The 15,217-nt window shown below is 44.7% G+C and overlaps 1 protein-coding gene across 1 annotated transcript in view; it reads left to right on the top strand.

Annotated features, from left to right (window-relative positions):
* Window positions 1–3,210: 3,210 nt before the first annotated feature.
* Window positions 3,211–15,217, top strand: part of LOC144143367 (gastric triacylglycerol lipase-like) — a 31,736-nt gene continuing 19,729 nt past the window's right edge. The window contains exon 1 of the mRNA XM_077675134.1: window positions 3,211–3,404. Within this exon, the coding sequence (XP_077531260.1) occupies window positions 3,211–3,404 (194 nt within the window). The remainder of the gene's footprint in view (window positions 3,405–15,217) is intronic.

Raw genomic sequence — 15,217 nt, 5'->3', positions numbered from 1 at the left:
AGGGGCATCTAACTGCGGTATTTTCAGCGACGAACTAATTGCGTACTCGTTTATTCTGACTGATAAAGAAAACCCGCGAAATATGTAAAATACCACGTGACGGCGCTTCCGCGCGCATTGTAAAGCAGCGTCCCCAAATGAGCTGATTGAAAGCAACTGCTTCGCCTGTCACCCGCCCGAAGAGACAGCGCATCCCCTTGATAATGGCATGCATGGAAGGAGCAGCAGCAGCAAGATTCGCGGGGCGCGTGGGCAGATAAGGCACAAACTCGGTCGCGATTTCTTCTTTCTTTCTTTTGTTTATTTCATTCTGGCTAACTCAGAAGCAGCCTGTTTGAGGGCATTGCTTTACGATGCGCGCTAATGCGCGCGGAGGCGCCGTCACGTGGTATTTTTCATATATCGCGGGTTTTCTTTATCAGTCAGAATAAATGTGTACGCAATTAGTTCGTCGCTGAAAATACCGCAGTTAGATGCCCCTCGTGGGTACCTACAAGTGCTTCATTGACACTTTAGTGATTAGGACAGTACTTCTCGAGTTAGATAATTAATTACAAATAATTGATTAAGTCTCATTAACGAAAAAAATACTGCCCGCTTCTCCACAGAACTCCCAACATTATGCACTAGGTTTTATTCAAGTTACGCCATTACTCTTTTTTAAAACCTTGGTGCATGATAGCTGGGACACCCTGTATAGCCAAAACCCTTTCCTATCCACTAAATGTGTAAACATAGTTCATACTTCTGAACATTGTTGAGCAAAAAAACAATAGGTATATTTGAGGCAAAACATCAAGGCACAACCAGTACTCCCAGTGTTTATTTATATCAAAATGAATGGATGCCTGACAGTTGCGAAAGCCAAAAAATACGCGTTGTAAAAAATATTATCCCTCAAAAATACAAAGGGCTTGCTCGTGCCTGGGCCCCGTGGCAGTCTTTCAAGTTAAACATTATTGGAAGATTCGAGTAGGTGGTGGAAAAAGTAAAATGCGGAAAAACTGAATTAACTTGATCAAACCTCCTCCGTGTTTATCGTGCGGGAACGAAAGGGAAGACAAAAGTATGAGAGGGGGCGGAGACACAATAGAAGCATTTCGGTGGCTGAGGCTAAGTTGCCGGGTGTCTGCTACATTTTCAGCTTTTTGTAGCTTTTTGCAGCTTTTCGCAACATTTGCAGCTTAGCAGACACCCTGCAATTTATTTTAGATTCGAAGCATCTATTGCTCGGGGGGATGTCCCACGTCCATGCCCCGTCCGCAGCGCCTATGATGATGTTTGTGGCAAGATGCCCCTAGGGATTGGCCAAACAAAGAATCCATCACGAGATAGCTTCGCGTTCAACCACCGTCATCATCTTCCCGTAGGGGAACCACTGAAGAAGAAGAAGGAGAAGAACACAAAGCTGCGAAGAGTAGGGCGTGTGCGTTGCTCTCAGCCGGTGCACCAACGTCAACAACCTTTACGTCACCAACGCTGACGAAGACTACCAATTCCCATTCTACCACAGAGCAGACAACATCCACAAGAACATGATGGACGAGTTTCGGCGCCTTGAGAACCACCGCCTACTCACTGTAACACAACAGCACTTGTGTGCCATGCAACCGGTGTGGACCTGGACGCGGAATTCCCTCTGGTGCTACTAAGCACCAGATCACTCAACATAACGGCAACACAAAGGAACCACGCGTAACCCCCATGATGCTTCGCATCCTCATCGGGGTTCCCCACGGGAAGATGGTGTACTTTTTTTATGGCGCAGATAGAAAGGCTACATATTTTGGCCAAAAACATAGTCTTTATTACTCTTTCTTTTGAATGCGTTCTATAATTCTTCGCTGTGAGAGAAGCCATTAAATCAGATTAGATTAACTTTGCCGGGTTTTTCTCAGGAACGGAAAAAAACGTCTGGCATTGCCAAAAACTTGCCCGATGATTGGCAACGCCTATCTCACCATACTTGTGGAAGTATTGTCCATATGCAGCGGCTATAAAGCCATGAATGGGGAGATGGCGGAGTAAGGCGATTGTGTGGTGGAAAGTTTTTCTCCCATCGCTTTGTGTAATATCTTGACTCTGGTTATGTTTTGGTTGGAAGAAACTCACCAGGTTTTATTTCAGTGTGGGTGTAAGGACTATTTAGGTTAAACATGTTGCAACCATATGATTTTACCCAGAATTACTGAAAGGGAATGTAGTTTCCTGACACCTGTTCAGAGTTCCTGACGCCTCTTCACCAAAGCTTAGAGACCGCGAACAGCGGTGTAGGGTCTGCGCCATGCTAATCAGCTTGCTCTTTGTGCAGATTTATACTCTAGCCATCAACGAGATGGATGCGTCCTGCTGTACGTGTTATTATGCAGGAATGTCCGTCATCAATTTGTAATGAAGTTTAGGCAGTGTCTTCTGAAAGCGGCTGGATATTAGGCAAGTTCTTTTCGCACAAGTGTATCGCAAATTTCTATAAAAAAGGTAGACGTATATGGTTTTTTTTTGTGCAAAAAATTTGTGAACTTTGAACTTTGTGATCTCACCCAGGTATACCAATGATGTCATTTTTCAAAAGTACTTTATACTAACCCGCTCAACGCGGCAATTCATCAGCAACGCTAAGGTCACCTTTTAGTGAGGCCACTGCAAGATGGTAGAAGTTTTAATTCTGGAGGCCTCTTAAACATGGAATCAATGGGTCGCTTTCCGCTAGCATCGCGTAAACAATCCAGAATGGGAAAAGCTAGATAGTGCGTAGGCTTTATTTCCAGCGGATCTCTGCAGCTGCCGCCCCAACCAGTAGAGACCTGTACACCTGCGGTGTTCCTCATCATTTTTGAACTGCTCTTTCCATTGGAGGCATCACATAATCAGACCTCTGAGCACAGAATGGGAGTCCCCCCTACCGTCTCAAAAACTAAGACACCTTTGCAGTCATATGGTCAGAGGGCTGTTATATGATGCGATGTACACAAGGCCAGACTTGGCCCATATGATCCATGTACCCCATTGGAGCATCTGTTACATAAGGAGAGTTTTTAGGGATCAAAAAGGTAATATGCTTAGGCAAAGAAAACTACCTACAAATTAAACCACAGGCCCCTAAACGCTTGTCGACTTTTGAGTAAGAACTTTCTGCATCTCTCTGGGAAAAGTACCTGCCTACCGCAGAATCAATTGATCAGTTTGCTGTTATTTTTATAGGCTGACCTAATGCGCAAGTTTGGTTACAACGTGGAGGTACACAAGGTCACCACCGAAGACGGGTACATTCAGGAAGTTGACAGGATACCCCATCCGCCAACTGGTAGGGCGGTGAACCAGCGGCCCGCAGTCCTGCTCGTGCACGGAATCATGGCGAATGCCGTCAGCTGGGTGGCCAACTTCCCTTCTCAGAGTCCAGGCAGGTGGTGCTTTTTAAACAGATTTTGTGTAGTCGTTCCGAAAACCCAAAGTCCAATTAGGAGAAACTGGCACGGCTAGTTGTAAACATAAGGCTGGGCTTTACTAAACTGCTGTTGAGTTTTAGATGTCCCCAGTAAGCCAAATCTCCGCTATACAGCGTCACCAGAGCTAGCATATTACTGAGCCCAAAGGAACGCCAGTTCCCGCCCTCATCCGTGACCTATTCCTTAATATTTTATTGTGTAAGCATATGTTAACGACAAGTGAATTCGGCGTCATCGCAAGTGTTTGTCTATATGAGGCGTTTTTTTAACTTAGCCATATCCAGAAACCGAAACTAAGTCGTATAAAACTGCACTGACAAGAAAAAGTCGGCAACTTTCCGCTAAAAAGGGGGTGGCAAGAAAATAGTTGAGATAATGCCCTGGAAACGCGTACGGAGATCGTAGTTCATACCGAAAATGAGCCAGACCCTGCTGTTTCCCGGATCAAAGTGATCTAAACTCATGTGCCCAATGGGCGTTTGCTTTTGGCTTGGCTGTTCAGAGTGTTTTGCGGGTGTTTTCGGAAGCTTTTTTTTTGCTTTTTTGGAGCTGGCTTACTGTGACCACAGATGGCAATTAAAATATCAGTGAAAGTTCTGTCACCAGATGGCCAAGACGAAGTCAACCGTAAAAGAAGTGACCGAAATGAAACTGAGAAAAGTGAAATAATGATGTAATTTTGTCCCACCCTACCCTACCAAACAACTCTCGTCACATTTATTTCTTTTACTCCCATATTACCGTTTTAGTACTTAACTAAATAGCCGTCGCGTAAAAGCCCTGGAAAATTTCTCACCCCACCCCTCTTCTGAATTTTCGAACCAATTCATTAAGGTTAAGAAGAGGATATGAGCAGCCTTCTTGGGAAGCGTTTTGGAAATTCATGACAAAACAATGGAGAGCTTGCTTACATCATGAGTGTCTTCAGGCATTCCACAAAAAATTTGCCTAGGGAAGAATTCAAAAAGAGCTGCGAAGGGTGCAAGAGCACTCACCTGCTCTCCATATATAGCTCTACGGTTCTTGAAACCCCATTGCATATTTTTTATGCCTTTTCGGCCACACCTCAATCGCACCAAGGTTGAACGTGAATTTAAATCAAGTTTTCATGAATATTCCTCATCAACTGGAGTGTTTAAATTCAATATGAGCCACAACTAAGGTCATAAAAATATTGCTCGTATTCATGGTATAATTTTTAATTCATCATGATCATCATCATCACCAGCCTATCTACGCCCACTGCAGGGCAAAGGCCTCTCCCAGTCTTCTCCAATTACCTCGGTCCTGTGCCAAACGTGACCAATTTATCCCCGCAAACTTCTTCATCTCATCTGCCCATCTAATTTTCTGCCGCCCCCTGCAGCGCTTGTGCCCTGTGTGCCGACTGCAATGCACGTACAATCGGTACTCGGATTACCTTGATATATTTAATGATTGTCCTACTCTGTTTCGCAAACATGTCTCTGAGTTTGTATTGGCGTAACTGCCAACTTTTCTTATTCTGCATTTGTCTTTTATCCTTGAGTTCATGCACTTAAATGACTTTCATTCCGTAACTCCAACATAAGCTATCCTTTCGTTTTTTTTTCGTATTTTATTTTGTATTTGAGAGATGTGTACATTATGTTTCGTGTGTTTCTGTTTCCGTGCGCCAGCACAAAGGCCCCCCCGGCTGTTCCTGGGCACGCAAATAAATGATTGATTGATTGATTGATTGATTGATTGATTGATTGATTGATTGATTGAATATTATTATTATTATTATTATTATTATTATTATTATTATTATTATTATTATTATTATTATTATTATTATTACTCATTGCGACCTCAAGGTCCTCCTCCTTGGAGATTTTAACGCTCCTGGCGTTCAGTGGAGCCACCTCACCTGTTCCCACTACAACCACCACTTTCAACAGAAGGGTAATAGGTTACTAGATTTTTCGTCTTTGACTTCCATGACACAGCGTAATCACATAAAAAACTGCAGTGGAAACATTCTGGACCTGTGCTTTTCAAACTTCGATGGCGTTAATGTGTCGCGCTCTGATTGTGCTTTAGTAATACCCGACAAATATCATCCTCCTCTTTCTATTTCCTGTTGCCTTCCTACAATGCCCCACCGTTATGTAATTACAAGCAATGCGCAACCTCGCTACGCTTTCGCCCGGGGAGATTACGTTGGGCTGTATGGCTACTTTTCTGCTGCCCCTTGGTCAACAGTCATTGACCACTCTGATGTCAATGAACAAGTTGACCGTTTTACTGAGATTGTGCTTTTGGGTATGAAGAAATACATCCCGCAATATTTACCAAAGAAGTTCAAGTTCCCACACTGGTTTTCTTCTGAATTGCGGGATGCCCTGAAACTCAAAGAACGCGCGCACAGAAAGATGAAGCGCTCTGGTGCGAATCAGTTCGTTCAGGAGTTCCGGCGCCTACGTGCCCTATGCAAAATATTGCACAAACGTGATCATGCTTTGTACCTGGCGTCAGTTGTAGCTAAAGCAACTCATCAGCCGGGAGCCTTCTGGAAGTACATTCATTCTAGATCTAGTACAACGAAAGAATCTATTCGTCTACTGGATTCCAACGGCGATGAGGTTGCAGATGCGGCCGACTGCTTTGCTCGTCAGTTTTCTTCTTTGTTTGGGCTTAGCGGTGGTAGTGATGACGGCAGCGTCTCTTGTCACCAGGACGGTTACTCCGCTTGTTTCCAATTGGATGAGAACATCGTGCGGGCCAGCATCAAGCGGCTAAAGCCCTCGTTTTCTTCTGGGCCAGATGGTATTCCTGCTGCAATTCTAAAAACGTATGCAAATATATTTGTTCCTGTGTTCACCTCAATATTTAATACCTGTCTCCGGTCTGGCACGTACCCTCGATCATGGAAAATCTGTCGTGTATTCCCTGTTTTCAAGTCAGGCCCAAAAACCGACCCCATGAACTATAGGCCAGTGTCGCTTCTTTGTTCTGCCTCTAAAATATTCGAGTTATCTCTTCATAAGGTCTTGTCTTTCTCACTTAAACTCGTCCTCATTCCTAATCAACATGGCTTCATGCGTGGTCGCTCAACTTCCACAAACCTCGCATGCTTCATGGAGCAGGCTGTCCCAGCAGTCGTTGGTAGAAGCCAGCTTGATGCGGTCTACTGTGACATGAGCAAGGCCTTTGATGTAGTCAACCACTGGTTATTGCTTGCCAAGCTAATTCTGTTAAATGTCCAGGCTTCTTTGGTGGGTCTTATACGTTGCTATCTCCAGGAGCGATATTGCTATGTAAGTGTTAATGGTCAAACATCATTTAGGTACAAAGCAACCAGTGGTGTACCCCAGGGCTCCGTTCTGGGCCCCCTTCTTTTTCCATTTTCATTAACGATGTTGCTTCTGCCATTAAAAATTCTTCTTTTTTGTTGTATGCTGATGATGTGAAAATCTTCAGAGAAGTGCGTAATGTTCAGGACTGTAATTCTCTTCAGGCTGATATCGTGTTATTCCATCGTTGGTGCACCACAAACGACTTAATTTTGAACCCCTCAAAAACGAAAGTTGTTTCCTGTAGTAGGAAAACTCAACAGCTGCAATACTCCTATAAAATAGCAAGCACTGCACTGCCGAGGGTGACCGAAATTCGGGACTTGGGAGTACTATTTGATTCTTCTCTGACTTTCTCTTCCCACGTTACACAAATTACCGGACGCTCTCTTCGATGTCTGGGTGCTGTCTGCAGGTATTCTAGAGAGTTTAAAAGTCCTCTTCCTTTCTTAAAGTTGTATTCGGCTCTGTGCTTACCTCTTCTCGAATACGGTTCTGTTGTTTGGAATGGAACTTGCAAGTCCAATAGTGACCGCATCGAAAGGGTTCAAAATAAGTTCCTTTCTATCTTTAGGTACCGTTTCCGTCATGTACGAGAAGACGCAAACGGCAGCATGTCTTGTCTCAAAAGTATTCCTTCCCTTTGGTGTCGACGAATGAGAGCTGACATTATCTTTCTTTATAAACTTCTTCATGGTGATATTTTGTGTGATGACTTGGTTGCACTTATCAATGTCAACTTGCCGAACAAACTTTTCCGAAGATTTCGAACTTTCAGAACAGATGCTTTAAGTAAACGATGCTCTTCCATCTGCAGAATACAATGTGCATATAATGAATATTCCGATCGTCTTGATATATTCCAGAGCTCTTTGTCTTTGTTCTCTAATGAATTGAAAACTGTTGTAGCTTAAGTGCCTTTATGTCATTTATGTGCCGTATTTCTGTTCCGTATTTATTTTATGCAAATCATCATCTTGCTTGTTTGTTTTTCACTTTTCCTGATTTTGTGTTGCTTGAATTTCTGTCGGTTTAGGTGTCAGTGCTTGTAACGCTGAACTTCGTTTTTCCATTTTGAAACTTCTTAACATTTTGTTACAAAACCTTTGTTTTATGTGTATAATCTATCTCCGTCATGTGCATTGAGTATTTGCTTGTGTATTTTCAATTTTTCACGTGCCTTCAACGTTTTGCTGGCCGGGTGTCCTGGCTTCTAACACTAGGCTTCCTTTTTTTTGCTGTTTTGCTGTTTTGCTTTCTGGGATCTCTGTAACTATTTTTATCTTATTGTTTCTTTCATATATATGGTTTTCTGTGTTGTGTTGTCTTGATTTTAGTTTGTTTTTATGAATGCTTGTATATGGTGTACCAGTACCAAGACCCTAGGGTTGTTCCTGGGCACCAAAAATAAAGGTTGATTGATTGATTGATTGATTATTGTTCAGATCTTTTTTTTCTTATATAAACTGCTTCATGGTACAATTTCATGCCCGGAACTGCTTGCAGCAATCGGGTTTCGTGTTCCGAAAAAAGCAACAAGGCTTAACCACCCTTTCCACACAGTTGCTCAACTTAGCAGATGTTCTCCTCTTGATAGACTGCAACGCCTATATAACCTTCACTCAGGGGAACTTGATATTTTTTGCCGTCCCCTTGGGGGGTTTTTGTCTGGGCTGTTAGCCGTGGCGCACTAACTTCATTTCGACAGTTCTCGTGTTCTTCAGTTATTTTCCGCATGTGTATGTTGTTTTCACAGAGTCTGTTCTCATTTGTTCATACATGTTGTTCATATATGTTCATATATGTTAGTGTTCATATGTTGTTCATATGTTGTTCATATGTTCATATATGTTAGTGCTGCGGGCGTAATCGTTGTATGTACTATGCTACACTTGTGTAGTCAACTCTTCATACATATGTTTGAGTGGCCCGGGCGAACCAAATGTTATAGAAACAAATGTTTCTATAACTTATCAGTTTATGTGAATAGTTACAAACATTTCCTGTACTTTGTTTCATACGTTTTTGTGTAATTGATGCTTCAGCCGATTGCTATGGTCATTGTACGCTGTGTTTGTGCAATGTACCATAACTTCGTATAATGTAGTTTGGATGCCATTTTAATTTTTTCTCTGTGGTATTTCATTCACCCACATTTTTTCCTGGTTTTATATGTGTCAGCCGCTGATGTATTTCAATGCGGCATTTTTTTTTCTCAGTGCGCCAGCACCAAGGCTTCGGCTGTTCCTGGGCACTATAATAAAGGTTGATTGATTGATTGATTGATTGATTGATTGATTATTATTATTATTATTATTATTATTACTAGGCGCCATCTTGCGCCGCAAGATGGCGCCTAGTGCGGATTTCTGTATTTTGTGCTCCCAGGCTTTCTTCGGTAAGCAAAAGTTTTTCCGGTGTGCCGCCTGTAAAAAACGTGTGCACGCGAAGTGTGTTGCGTGGCCGGACGCGGAGCTGCAACTTCTGAAGTCTGGTGCCCGGCCGTTCAAATGCAATCTGTGTGAGACGGCCGAGGCCGCGGCTAGGCCTAGCGTAGCCAACGACGACATCGGCCCGTCCGCAAGCAGGGCTCCTTCCCCCTCCCTTCGACGAGACTCGCCGGCAGTAGTCAGGAAAGCCCCGCCGCCACAGTCCCAACCGGTTGACCTTGGAGGGGAAGCTGCCGGTCTTCGCGCACTCCTCATCGACGCGCTGGACGGCATTTCTTTCCTCAGTGTCCAAGTGGCCCGGCTGCGGGAGGACAACGACCTCCTACGCCGGGAAAACGCGCAGGCTTTCGACTGTCTATGTCAGGGGAGGGAGGGTGACCGCGCCCATTATGCGCAGGTGGTTGCCTCCTTGCGAGCGGAGGTGTCCTCCTTGCGTGCCCAACTACGTCACCACCCCGCCGTGTTGCCGGAAGGAGCGCGTCACAGATCAGGGCAGCCTTCTTTTGCCCAAGCTGTAAACAAGGAAGTGTTGCCTTCGGCTACGTTTGCTCCGCTGCAGTCGGTGTCTTCGGCTTCTCCTGCACTGCCTCCTACTCCGTCCCAACTTTCCCCGGTGCATTCTGCGCCTGTGCTTGACTGTCTCCCTCCTACTGTTGAGAAGAAGCGTCGAAGCCGGGCATGTGTAGGTGCATCGGACACATGTGGACTGGTAGTCGTTCCGCAGCCGAAGCGCCCCAAAGCAATGTTCGTTTCAAAGCTTTCTCCGTCCACGACCTCTGCTAGTCTTAATGCCCATCTGTTAACCTTAGGTGTCTCGCCCTTGAACTGCCGACGACTGAAAACTAAATTTGAAACGTACGCATCCTTTTATATTTCCGTCAGTGAAGAGTTTTTCGAGCGCTTGAGTGACCCCGCTGTTTGGCCGAAAGACTGCCTCTTTAAGGAGTTTCGAGGCATGTTTCGCGAAGGCATGCTTCACAGCTCTGAGCGCAACACATCAGAAAAAGAATAATGACTAGTTTAGATGTTTTTTATCAGAATGTGCGAGGTCTTCCAACTAAGGCGACTGAATTTTTTGGTAATGTTCTGGCTTCTTGCTTTCCGTTAATAGCTATATCTGAAACTTGGTTGTGCCCTGATATTCTATCCAATGACAATTTTCCTCAAAATTACCATGTATATCGTAATGATCGTGCCTTAACTGGATGCAAACAAAAGGGGGGCGGGGTACTTCTCGCAGTTAACAAATCTCTCCCGTGTGTGCTGCGTAGCGATATTGAAAACGCAGGTGAGTCTTTATGGGTCGAAATTCATATCTCTAAAACTGAAAAACTTCTAGTTGGTGTTTTTTACGTTCCTCCTGATGTAGTTCCTGACGCGTTCAATAAGTTAGTCTCCTCCATTGAACAGGTGCTCACTACTCATTGCGACCTCAAGGTCCTCCTCCTTGGAGATTTTAACGCTCCTGGCGTTCAGTGGAGCCACCTCACCTGTTCCCACTACAACCACCACTTTCAACAGAAGGGTAATAGGTTACTAGATTTTTCGTTTTTCACTTCCATGGCACAGCGTAATCACATAAAAAACTGCAGTGGAAACATTCTGGACCTGTGCTTTTCAAACTTCGATGGCGTTAATGTGTCGCGCTCTGATTGTGCTTTAGTAATACCCGACAAATATCATCCTCCTCTTTCTATTTCCTGTTGCCTTCCTACAATGCTCCACCTTTCCGTAATTTCAAGCAATGCGCAACCTCGCTACGCTTTCGCCCGGGGAGATTACGATGGGCTGTATGGCTACTTTTCTGCTGCCCCTTGGTCAACAGTCATTGACCACTCTGATGTCAATGAACAAGTTGACCGTTTTACTGAGATTGTGCTTTTGGGTATGAAGAAATACATCCCGCAATATTTACCAAAGAAGTTCAAGTTCCCACACTGGTTTTCTTCTGAATTGCGGGATGCCCTGAAACTCAAAGAACGCGCGCACAGAAAGATGAAGCGCTCTGGTGCGAATCAGTTCGCTCAGGAGTTCCGGCGCCTACGTGCCCTATGCAAAATATTGCACAAGCGTGATCATGCTTTGTACCTGGCGTCAGTTGAAGCTAAAGCAACTCATCAGCCGGGAGCCTTCTGGACGTACATTCATTCTAGATCTAGTACAACGAAAGAATTTATTCGTCTACTGGATTCCAACGGCGATGAGGTTGCAGATGCGGCCGACTGCTTTGCTCGTCAGTTTTCTTCTTTGTTTGGGCTTAGCGGTGGTAGTGATGACGACAGCGTCTCTTGTCACCAGGACGGTTACTCCGCTTGTTTCCAATTGAATGAGAACATCGTGCGGGCCAGCATCAAGCGGCTAAAGCCCTCGTTTTCTTCTGGGCCAGATGGTATTCCTGCTGCAATTCTAAAAACGTATGCAAATATATTTGTTCCTGTGTTCACCTCAATATTTATTAACTGTCTCCGGTCTGGCACGTACCCTCGATCATGGAAAATCTGTCGTGTATTCCCTGTTTTCAAGTCAGGCCCAAAAACCGACCCCATGAACTATAGGCCAGTGTCGCTTCTTTGTTCTGCCTCTAAAATATTCGAGTTATCTCTTCATAAGGGCTTGTCTTTCTCACTTAAACACGTCCTCATTCCTAATCAACATGGCTTCATGCGTGGTCGCTCAACTTCCACAAACCTCGCATGCTTCATGGAGCAGGCTGTCCCAGCAGTCATTGGTAGAAGCCAGTTTGATGCGGTCTACTGTGACATGAGCAAGGCTTTTGATGTAGTCAACCACTCGTTATTGCTTGCCAAGCTCATTCTGTTAGATGTTCACGCTTCCTTAGTGGGTCTTATACGTTGCTATCTCCAGGAGCGATATTGCTATGTAAGTGTTAATGGTCAAACATCATTTAGGTACAAAGCAACCAGTGGTGTACCCCAGGGCTCCGTTCTGGGCCCCCTTCTTTTTTCCATTTTCATTAACGATGTTGCTTCTGCCATTAAAAATTCTTCTTTTTTGTTGTATGCTGATAATATGAAAATCTTCAGAGAAGTGCGTAATGTTCAGGACTGTAATTCTCTTCAGGCTGATATCGTGTCATTCCATCGTTGGTGCACCAAAAACGACTTAATTTTGAACCCCTCAAAAACGAAAGTTGTTTCCTATAGTAGGAAAACTCAACAGCTGCAATACTCCTATAAAATAGCAAGCACTGCACTGCCGAGGGTGACCGAAATTCGGGACTTGGGAGTACTATTTGATTCTTCTCTGACTTTCTCTTCCCACGTTACACAAATTACCGGACGCTCTCTTCGATGTCTGGGTGCTGTCTGCAGGTATTATAGAGAGTTTAAAAGTCCTCTTCCTTTCTTAAAGTTGTATTCGGCTCTGTGCTTACCTCTTCTCGAATACGGTTCTGTTGTTTGGAATGGAACTTGCAAGTCCAATAGTGACCGCATCGAAAGGGTTCAAAATAAGTTCCTTTCTATCTTTAGGCACCGTTTCCGTCATGTACAAGAAGATGCAAACGGCAGCATGTCTTGTCTCAAAAGTATTCCTTCCCTTTGGTGTCGACGAATGAGAGCTGACATTATCTTTCTTTATAAACTTCTTCATGGTGATATTTTGTGTGATGACTTGGTTGCACTTATCAATGTCAACTTGCCGAACAAACTTTTGCGAAGATTTCGAACTTTCAGAACAGATGCTTTAAGTAAACGATGCTCGTCCATCTGCAGAATACAATGTGCATATAATGAATATTCCGATCGTCTTGATATATTCCAGAGCTCTTTGTCTTTGTTCGCTAATGAATTGAAAACTGTTGTAGCTTAAGTGCCTTTATGTAATTTATGTGCCGTATTTCTGTTCCGTATTTATTTTATGCAAATCATCATCTTGCTTGTTTGTTTTTCACTTTTCCTGATTTTGTGTTGCTTGAATTTCTGTCGGTTTAAGTGTCAGTGCTTGTAACGCTGAACTTCGTTTTTCCATTTTGAAACTTCCTAACATTTTGTTACAAAACCTTTGTTTTATGTGTATATTCTATCTCCGTCATGTGCATTGAGTATTTGCTTGTGTATTTTCAATTTTTCACGTGCCTTAAACGTTTTGCTGGCCGGGTGTCCTGGCTTCTAACACTAGGCTTCCTTTTTTTTGCTGTTTTGCTGTTTTGCTTTCTGGGATCTCTGTAACTATTTTTATCTTATTGTTTCTTTCATATATATGGTTTTCTGTGTTGTGTTGTCGATTTTAGTTTGTTTTTATGAATGCTTGTATATGGTGTACCAGTACCAAGACCCTAGGGTTGTTCCTGGGCACCAAAAATAAAGGTTGATTGATTGATTGATTGATTGATTAAGTATTATTATTATTATTATTATTATTATTATTATTATTATTATTATTATTATTATTATTATTATTATTATTATTATTATTATTATTATTATTATTCGCCGCATGATGGCGCCCAGTAAGGACAAGCGCCTCCTCTGCTGCCTCGCTTTCTTCGGCAGGCAGGAGTTTTTTCGATGTTCTGCGTGTAAACGCCGTGCGCACGGAAAGTGCATTGTTCTTCCGGACGAGGAACTGCAGCGTTTGACATCCGGTGAGCAGCCGTTCGTCTGTAATCTGTGTGTGGCCGTGGCGTCACCCGCTAGGCCTAGCGACCCCGGTGACCAAACCAGCGAAGACGGTGAGCCAGCGAACATCCCGGCCAAACGAGTGGCGTCCCCTGTCGGAGCAAGCTTCAACCCTTCGGCGGACCTACGCGCAGAGGTAGCTGCTTTGAAGAATCTCCTGTCCGAAGCCTGCGATAGCCTCTCTTTTCTTGGGGATGTTGTCACCGAGCTGCGGGAGGAGAACCGGCTTCGGCGATGGGATAATGTGGCTGGGCTTGCCCATCAGGCTGCAATCGTCGCGTCCCTGCGTGAGGAGGTTCGCTGCCTGCGAGGGGAGCTCGCCCGTCCGCCGCCTTCCCCGAAGCCTGCTAGCCGTTCCACGCTATCGGTGACGTCACCCCACTCCGGTCTCCCCATGAGGTCGTCGTTCGCCGCAGCTGCCGCCGGTGCAGCGGGCGAAGGCGGCCCCCTCCTGTCCTCGACGAACGCTTCCGCATTCTTAGAACGCTCCAGCGGTCAACCAGGTGCGGTGTTGAGTGATTTGAGTTCCCCATCGGACTGCCCTTTGCCTCCGCCTCTACGGTCCGACACTGCGAGTAATGGCCCGCCGGTGAACTTAGTGAAGAAAAGAAGCCCTCCTCGCGTTGGTGCATCGGAAGCTTCTGAGTTGGTTGTGGTGCGCCGACCGCCGAGCTCCAGGGCCATCTTTGTCTCGAAGTTGTCGGCTAACACGACATCTGGGCAACTGTTGGCCCACTTGTCGAATGTGAAAGTCACGCCATTGTCGTGCAAACGCCTTAAAACCAAGCATTACTCCTATTCTTCTTTTTGTGTAACTGTTGACGCAGAGTGTTTGTGCGACCCGTCTATGTGGCTGTGCGACCCGTCTATGTGGCTGTGCGACCCCTGTGCGACCCGTCTATGTGGCCAAAGGGCTGCCTCTTCAAGCCGTTCCAAGGCAAGCTCCACCCTGGCATGGTGCACAGCTGTGAAACTTCTGAGAATGACCAGTAAGAACGGCACTCTCGACGTCTATTATCAAAATGCTCAAGGTCTACGTACTAAGTCCTCCGAATTTCTTAGAAATGTTGTGTGCTCGAAATTTTCTACTATTGTTATTACTGAAACTTGGCTTTGTGATGATATCTCATCTTCCGACTATTTTCCTCCGACCTATGAAATTTTTAGAAGTGACAGAAAGTTAACTGGGCCTAAGCAAAAGGGTGGCGGTGTTCTCATTGCCATCGATCGCTCAGTGCAATGCGTGCGGCGTGCAGACCTCGAGACTGAGGAATCAGTCTGGTTTGAGGTAGGCCTCAAGAGGGGCGAGAAGCTGCTCATCGGTGCATTCTGTATAACCCCGGATATTTTACCTGCTGAATATA

This window comes from Haemaphysalis longicornis, unplaced genomic scaffold, assembly GCF_048455015.1.
Source record: "Haemaphysalis longicornis isolate Haplotype H1 unplaced genomic scaffold, Haemaphysalis longicornis Haplotype H1 scaffold_6, whole genome shotgun sequence".
NCBI classification, from domain to species: domain Eukaryota; kingdom Metazoa; phylum Arthropoda; class Arachnida; order Ixodida; family Ixodidae; genus Haemaphysalis; species Haemaphysalis longicornis.
The sequence above is the reverse complement of the archived record's forward strand: the minus strand, read 5'-3'. Positions and strand labels throughout refer to the sequence as shown.